General features: G+C 43.6%; 1 protein-coding gene across 7 annotated transcripts in view; it reads right to left on the reverse strand.

Annotated features, from left to right (window-relative positions):
* crtc3 (CREB regulated transcription coactivator 3) overlaps positions 1-7280 on the reverse strand; it is a 28466-nt gene extending 21186 nt beyond the window's left edge. For 5 of the 7 annotated variants that reach the window (XM_047041287.1, XM_047041286.1, XM_047041284.1 and 2 more), the window contains exons 1-4: positions 7155-7280; positions 5935-6112; positions 3723-3833; positions 2430-2558 (exon numbers count right to left, since the gene is read on the reverse strand). In XM_047041287.1, coding sequence (XP_046897243.1) covers positions 2430-2558; positions 3723-3833; positions 5935-6066 — 372 coding nt within the window. In that variant the 5' untranslated portion in view covers positions 6067-6112; positions 7155-7280. Of the gene's footprint in view, positions 1-2429; positions 2559-3722; positions 3834-5934 lie in introns of all 7 variants that reach the window. The other 2 variants (XM_047041281.1, XM_047041282.1) reach the window with 2 other exon arrangements.
* Positions 7281-9038: the final 1758 nt, after the last annotated feature.

Below are 9038 nucleotides of genomic sequence, written 5' to 3' on the forward strand. Positions count from 1 at the left end.
CACGGCCTGGCTAAACCATGTAATCTCAGCTGACAGTAGGACTCCCTCTGCCCCTGCCAAGCCCCATCACTGATCACTCTCTCCGCAGCCAGAGTAATCAAGAGAAAAGCTCCCTCGCTTTGAAAACCAACACAGGCACGCCAGGAGGAGTCGAGGGGACGGACTGTTTGGACGGTCCAGTCAGGCAGCACATGTCAGGATCCTGTCCAACAGGTTACCGGAGGATTGTGTCAACAAACACCCCGACGGCAGGGTGTGCTCTCTCTGACGGGCGTGTGCAGGAATGACTGCATGACTCACACGCACACTTGACGCAAACGCCACCTGCTCCAGTCCCAGGGTAGATCGCAACTCAGAAAGTTCCCAACTTAGGGCGTCTGGGCATGCCCACAGAGGATCTCTCTCTCTGTCTCTGTCTCTGTCTCTCTCTCTCTCTGTGTGCTCGGAGAGACACCGTGGTGGTCATCTGGCTCTATGGCTGACATCTCAGTGTCTGAATGCAAACAGATGGAGGCAGGAGCTCTGGAGGAACACAGGCCAGCACCAAGAGTCATTCGTTAGTTACACACATGGTCTTGTTCCTCAAGCCGGAAGGCATGGGAGGACTACAGTGAAGATCCCTTTATGCCAATTAACTGTGGGTGGCCAAGAGAGAGTAAATAAGGGAGGGGGGGGGGGGGGGGAATAGGGACAGAGAGACAAAGAGAGGGCAAGAGAGAGAGAGCCTTGTCAGGTCACTTCCACCCCCTGAGTGTGTGTGACATCACCAGGTTGGTGGTGGTACCAGGCCCAGGGAGGAGTGAACATGAGGACAGGCACAGCACCAGGCCACACTGCAGCCCAATCAGGGGCCCAGAACCAGCCCACACTGCAGCCCAGGCCTGAACGCAGGAATCATTTCACTGAACGGAATTCATGAACCGACGCGATCAAATAGCGACAGTGTTACATGAAAAGGAGAAGAGCTCAAACGTGAAGCGTCTGGCAAAAGCTCTCCTTCACCGCCTGTCTAGTCTTGGCAGATACAGTTCGCCTCATTTGTGAAAAACAAGCTTCCACTGTGTGGGACATCTGGCGCCTGCAGAAAAAAAAAGAAAGAAAGAAAAAAGCTCAAAAACCTTGGAGTGAAAATCTAAGTTGGCCAGCAGACAGTCCTCTGCCCAGCCTCTTCCCTCCCCCAGTGTGAAGATCATATGCTGCACAGTGCTGTCTCAGTACCACACACAAACGCACACGCACATCTACCCCCCCCCCCCCCCCCCGAGAGATTTTGACTCTTCTCTTCCAGTATCGACAGAGTCGTGAGAAGAAGAAAGGGAATGGGGGTTAGAGTTTGTGTTCATACATGCGAGTCCCAACTCAAAGTGAGTAATTCATTTTCATCATCAACTCAAACTCGGCATAAATTAGCAGCTCTCAACTATTGGTTGAATAAATAAAAAGAGAGGGTTGAATGTGTTCTGCAGTGAAAGGAAGCTGCTGGGTCCTAAAGAGAACCCCATTACAGGGATGAATATTCCAAGACAAGGAGTGTAATGTCAGGCGCTGGAGGGCTTCCATAAGAGCACTGTCCGAGCCTCTCTTTAAACGCACCACATTACCATTTCCCTTGGGCTCTGACACACTCACTCCAATATCAAACCTTTTTACCCATCATCCCTCATATTCACTCAGGGATAAACAATCGGTCTTCTTCTACCTGTCTCACCATCCTGGGACCTGTCTCACGGCGCTTTATGGAGCCAATCACACAGGATCACTACCGCTTTGCTGCTCTGCCACCGGGAAAAGCAAGCAACCTTTTTGGAAGAAGCTGATTGTCGATACACGCATTAAGACTCGCCATGTACTGTCCACTCTCTGAGAACAACAACAGCCCTCCAGCACTTCGGACCACTCTCACCACCACACTCCAACCCTCTTATTCAAGCACTGTGCTCTGGCCCAGTTCTTGAAAGTCAAAATCACACGCAGTACATAACCACAAACATGATACTACAAAACACATGCACAAACACACACACACACGCAGTGTATTCCATTAAACCAAAAACATCCCTCCAAAATCTACCCCACTGTCAATGTCGAAGCCTTGGTAGGCTGCACTGCAATATATTGCTGTACATGTAATCATAATGACTAACTCTGCGCCTAGGGCCTCAGCATCAACCCACACTAGCGAAGGTCAATGAACACAGAGATACATTCACACCACACACAGCCAAAATCACCCACAGCATGATTAAACTGCTAGCTAACAAGATGACGCAGTTTATAGTGTCTAGATGTTAAGAGCATGTAGGCTTCCTTTGAGTACAGCCTGTGAGATGTGTTAGGTGTGCTTTTCAAAGGGGGCTGACAGGGGAACATTTAAGAAGCACTGGCTAAGCTGGGAAGGCCAAGCTAAGTTCTGGTTCAGGGAAGGATATCTGCCGTCCGTGTTTGTCGATGGGTCGCCGGTGGGGGGAGTTGATGCGGTTGCGTTCTCTGTGGACCCTTTCCACCAGACCATGGTGACGCGTCCCACGGACTGAGTCCAGTCCTGCTTGGAAACCTCCCTGAGAGAGGAAGAGACACAGGGAGGGAGACCGACAGAGAGACAGACAGAGATAAAGAGACAGAGAGAGACAGAGACAGAGAAAGAGAGAGAGACAGAGAGACACAGACAGAGAGAGAGACAGAGACACAGAGAGAAGTTAACAAGATGGGTAGACAATAAGACAAACCTCCTCCCTAAACAGGCGAAAGAGAAGCAAGTGGAAAACAGAGTGATAACTAGGTTCAATAATGAACCGTTATGAACTGACAACAATTTTGCCGCAGCAAATTCACACACAACACAAAGTATACCCTTTGGCATCCTTCGGCAAACCACTCAAACCGTAAAGGCCATCCAATCGTTAAAAAGTAAGCATTAACAAATGAATAATAAAATAAAGTAGTCCCTATTGAGCTCTGAGAACATCCCTGGAGAGACTGAATGGACTCCATTCTGAGAAGGGCTTTCACTGGCCTGGCTTTGGTTTCTGCAGCCAGTCTCAGTCCAGGGATCCCTGCTCCACTGCTAAATGAGCCTTTCTTTCAAGCAACAAGGGCACTTTCACCTGGAGCGACTACTGTATCCTGGGCTCTCCTTAGAGGACTGACACGGATACGGGCCTGGAGCTACTGAGAAACACTGCTTGTATCAAATTCACCCCAGTCTTCCTGATGGGACCAGAGCCCACTCCAGCCAGAAGATCTAAACAGCACACATGCTCTGTGTAGCCGGTCTGAGTTGGAAGAATATCTGAATTATTTAGCATCCCCAAGGCAGCTTTGCATTTTCTGGAACTACAGCACAGAGATGTTACGCGCTTTGGAGAGGGAAGATCATCAGGCGTAATCAGAGAGTCATGTGGTTTAGCTTCTCTGGTCTTGAGAAACTTTAGCCTTTGAACAAAACCCGTTTCTGGTAAAGAAAGTTATTAAAAGCGAGTCAGTTTCCAGAAACTGTCATACTATACTGTGCTTTTTCAGTAAACGCCTCTTGATGCGGGGAAACTGACCAAGGGAGGCACGTTTTACAGTAGATTTTTCTGCCACAAATGTGCATAGAAGTGTAGCTGGTTAGATGGTGATTGTCCCTCAGCTGAGAACATAGGTTGTAAGTAATGACCTTACACTGTAAGGTCACCTCCCCCGTTTCAGTTCTTGGGGCCTGGCTAAGATCTGCGTCTCACCTGGAAGTCGTTACTGGCATTGCCTATCTGGTTGACGTTGGGCAGGGAGCCTCCGTAGTACTGGGCCCTTGTCTGAGACAAACGAAGCTGCTGGATCTTCTGAAACTGCACCTGTCAAAACACCAAGACACCATGGCCATCATGATCTGGGTAAACTACAGAAGTCTTTCAGCAAACATGGTACACACAGACCTCAGAGCGAGAGAGAGAGAGAGAGAGAGAGAGAGAGAGAGACAGAGAGAGAGAGAGAGAGAGAGAGAGAGAGAGAGAGAGAGAGAGAGAGGCATGGCAAAGCCTTTTATTGCAGGGCTGTAATTCACTCTCTTGAGAGAAAGAGAGAGACGAAGGAACAGATGAGAATGAAAGGAAGGTACAATACTTCTCCAGAGTGAAAATGGGACTGTGAAGCACACTCAATTCTTAGAAATGAACTTATGGTGTTCTCTAAACCACATCCACAGTACCACCGGTCAGGCTAGAAGGACCCACAGAGGAATCACAGGGCAGGGCTTGTTCTGCCAAGGTAAGGTAAACACAGTCAATTATCAATTCTGATCAGGAATAGGCAAATCAGTGGGGGATTCTTCCTCACACTAGCGAAAGGACAAAATTTGAATCTCAAAGACTGACCTCATTTGATGTTATCAATGAATTTACACAGACTGGAAAGACCATCTCCCAGAGAGAACAAAAGTGTCACTGATAGTTGGAGTCTCATTTGACAAGGTAGAATCAGAAACTCAAGATTCTGATAGCAAAGCAATAATATGTTTATATCAGCTATAAGGGGAAATACAACAATATTGGAATATTAGCCAAGGACTTCATGTCTCTTAGTGATCCCTCTTAGTGGAAACAACCTGCTGCCCACCGTGGTACACAGAAGTATCAGTTTACATTCAAGTACAACAAACCTTAATTCAATGCCACTTAAGTATTTTCAACTCAATCCTCCAGTCACCGTTGCGAATGTTGAAGCAGCTATTTCTAATTATGGCTGTTTGCTGGCAGTGTGTCCCATCCCCTGGCTCAGCCCTGGAGACAGAGCCCACTCACTGGGCTACTCTGTCTCCCCAGGGTCACTGACAAGTCATACCTTATGGACAGCTTAATTTGGTGTAGCCCCAAGACCACATCCTCTTTCACTGCACATTTTCAAAACTCACTTTCATTAAAGAAGACTATTGTGAACCAAAGGCATGAAAGTAGCTTGAATAGAACCCCTCTATTTTCCCTGGAGAGAATGTTTTCATTTCACAATGTTTGTACAGTATGCATTCATTTTTGATGAAGGTGAGGACCGAACCTAAAAGGATATTTTCTACACATCAGTGATGAAGTAGAAACTGGCTTACTACCCTTTCAGGACATCTACTGAATACTGTGTTGTGAATTAAAAGCATTCCAGATGAGTTGTAGCTTATTTGTGGCTGTGAAAAACCATATCAGTTCTTGTCAACACAGGCAGATAACATGATGGAGAAAAAAAAAGTGTATAATGTGCACTTGGAATAGCATGATAAAATGACTCACAAATTGTCCTCCTCCACACCTGTGAACCTATTAATACTACATGGTGAAATTAGTGAGCTAGTCAAAATGTGGAATATGGCTGGGAAATAGGGCTGGTGCAACAACCCAAGACTCAGCTCAAGCTTCTGCTATCAATGCAAAGATGCCCATGCCATCTTTACAACAGACCTGCAGCCCACTACACAGAGCAGAATTACATGAGTCATCAAACATCAACCCAATAACACTGATCATTTTCCTTCGGAGAGAGAGAAAAATATGTAGTGACCTTGATGCATGTCATAGAGAACAGCAGCGGGAGTGTGTGGTCCAGTGAAAAGCTATTTGAGAGTTGAAGCTTAACCATTTTGAGTATAATGGATTGATGTCTCTTGTTGAATTGTGAGAGAAGCACAACAGGAAAGTAAAAGCTGATTGGGTAAAGGGTGATTGTTTATAAAAAGCAGTCCTAGTCAAACAAACTTCACCCAAAAGAATCAAGAATTAGCTTAACAGTGTGAGTGAAAACAGTTATTATTTTGAAGTATTTCCTCTCACGCTGGATGATAAAAAAGGTCACAGTATTTGAGATAGCTATACACAGGAATTAGGATTAGCTAGGTGTAGCAGTTTCAACAACAAGCATTGGACCTAGACATAACCTTTTTTCTATCCGTTTGATTAGGATGGATTTGCTTACCCTTGAGACAGTGAGATCTGTCATAAGCTGTTCGAAGGCCCGCGTCTCTTCTGCTTGTTTCTGGTTGTGTAGCGCAATCTTTTCACTGAACTTCCTCGGGTTCGAACCACCCGAGCCCGGTGATCCGGACATTGTGTGGGCCGCAGTTTCAAAACTTTACTTTGAACTTGAGGCGAATCTTTGAAGCACAGCACACCAAAAACGAATCAGTTATTGTTGACGATGTATTAGTCCATTTCTTTGTTATCCATCACTGATGTTACAAAAACGTAGTGAAAGTCGTCAGATTCGATGGCCACATAACGACGCTGGATACAGTACAGTAGCTGTCACTCAGCTGTCACAAGTTTGTGACCAGACTAGCTAGCTAGTCAGCTAACTAAGTAAACAAACGAATTGTCGCTTTTACCGCTAGACGACAGGCATAAAACTTAGCGAACTATCTAGTGGTATAATCGATCAAAGTTAGTCCTCTGGGTCAATCGCATTACTATATACAGCAAAGCTAAATAAGCTACCTGTTTGATTGCAATAGCTAGCTGGGCTAGCTAAGTGAGCTATTCTCAGTGAACAACAATTTATTTGAATCTCAATCCGCTCGCTAACGTAACGCTACCAAACTAGCCTAGCTTGCTGCCTGGCCAAGCTGCTGTCACTGACAGTGTGGCTCCGTTTCCTAGCTTGCTAGCGCTTATAAGGCTTCAGAAAACGTACATTTGTTTGTCAAATTGCGAAAGTATCTACAGTTATAACTGGACATGCACTGGTCTTTTTTTCTTATTTTTCGCTGGTTTTAGAAATGGGGGAAAAATAGATTGCTCGCTCCGTTCATTGATAATACAGTGATACGCAGCTGCGACGCGCGAGTTAGCTGAAAGCTTCAAGCAAGCTACAACTTCTTTGCAGACGTTTTCGGTATTTCAACAAGTGTCCGCGGATTTCGTACTGATGTTACCAAATAACGAGATATATATATATAAAAACACAGCCTTCTGTTAAAAGGGAAAATCGTAATCCATAGTCTCAACGAATTCTAAAGCAGTGTTTCCAAATCCTAACTCCAGATAAATGTTATCAACAGATCGTGTCCACACACAGCTACAACTCCATCAGCAACATCCATAGTAAATACATGCCGCGCTGTGTTGATTTATCTAAAATGAACTATAGACTTGAATATTATTTTTTAAGTCACGCTGCTCTGTTGTTTAGCTACGCACCATAAAACATTCCCCGGTCAAAAAAAAAAGTATACCCGTAGTCTTGCAGTTACTGTAGTTATTCAGTCTCAGAACATTCTTGTCTGCGATCCTGTCTGTGCTGCTGCATGATAAACACCAGCTGGTTAGAACAACATAAGTACCAATATGGTCCACAAGAAGGCAGTGAATAACTGTTAAACATTTAGATGATTGTGTAATACTACATGTTAACATGAAGTGAAGAAATACAGTATGTTGACTTTGTTTTACAGCGTGCGTGCCAGAGTGCCTGTGTAGCCTGCATATGTTTATTTGCATTCACGTTTCATTCTGTCCTTTTGCCGAAATTAGTCGTGTGCTAATTTAATGTTAGACATTGTATCAGCTCTTTAGTAATGGTCATAAATCATGTGTATAAATCGTGTGAATTAGGCTAATCATGTGAATGTTGTCTCCTGCAGGGGCGGTTCTACACGGGGGCCTCCAGGGGCCAGTGCCCCTGTGAAAATGTCCTTGGCCCTACCTGTGGCCCCCCTGAGCTGACCTGACTGTGTGCCCCTCTGATTAAACACTGGCCCCCCCTTGGCCCCCCCAGTAAAATTAGTCTAGAACCACCACTGGTGTAGGCCTATGTACAATACATGTACTATGAAGTGTATTAAGAAGCTTCATAGGAGCTTTGTTAGTTTCATATTCGACATTAAACATTAGTCTCATATTCTGGAAACGCTAGTTTGCAGCCTCGCGTTAGGGACCGTGTTTAAACCACCCATAATTTTTTTAATGACATTTAATATTTGTATGTATATAAAACCTCAAACGGACTCCATAGTATTCTAACAATGTCTGTTCCACAGCCTTTACTTTTTCAATTACGTTTCAAACAAAATTCGCAAAAAAATCGCTAATCTATGAAAATAGTTTAATCCTGGCAAATCTGAATTTTTTCAAACTTGTGTCAAAAAATCTCAAATATACACAAGATTATTCTAATAAAGGCTGGCCTACTTCCGCAACCTTTCATTTTTCAATAACATTTTTAAGCGATGATTTCATGCTATTTTCAGAGATCAGACATTTTCTATCATTTTTTAAAAGGTTAATTGAAAAAGTAAAGGGTGTGGAAGTAGGCCAGACATTATTAGAATAGTCTGGTATACATCTGAGATTTTTCAGTACAATTCTGAAAAAGTTAAGACTAGCGAGGATTTCATGCTATTTTCAGAGATTAATGATTTTCTATCATTTTGTTTGAAACTAAAATGAAAAACTAAAGGCTGTGGAAATATACCAGACATTGTTGGAATACTCTGGTGTCCGTTTGAGGTTTTATCTTCATAAAAATATGTCAATTTAAAAAATGGTATGGGTAGTTTTCACCCGGTCCCTAACGCGAAGCCGCAAAGTAGAGTCTTCCGAAAGTGAAACGAATGTTGAATATGAAACTAACTTCACCTCGGTATATTAAGGCCATTGTAGAAATAAATAAAAATAATTGGGCTTTTATACGCCGTCATGAATCATGTGTATAAATCGTGTGAATTACTCATGTGAATCTACTGTACCGTTCATGTATCCTAACACACTAATAAAAAGCAAAAATAATCCACGTTGCAAAAATAATATACCAGTAACACACTGCTCCATTTAAATAGTACCTGGCAGACATCATTTGCATTTAGCCTACCTGAAGGTCTATAGACCTATTTGAATATATTCAAATTTTTTGCAGTTTTATAATACGTCCACTGTCATATTCAAACATTTAACTGCAAAACATCCGACTGACAATATTCTGCCATGGTTGCTATCTCTAAATTCAGTCTACTGTTAATGAGTCAAATTGACATATATGCATCCCAATGATTTCAGTGTATGAGAGTGAAATTAATAAAAAAAAAA

The sequence above is a fragment of the Hypomesus transpacificus genome, chromosome 19 (assembly GCF_021917145.1).
Source record: "Hypomesus transpacificus isolate Combined female chromosome 19, fHypTra1, whole genome shotgun sequence".
NCBI classification, from domain to species: Eukaryota; Metazoa; Chordata; class Actinopteri; order Osmeriformes; family Osmeridae; genus Hypomesus; species Hypomesus transpacificus.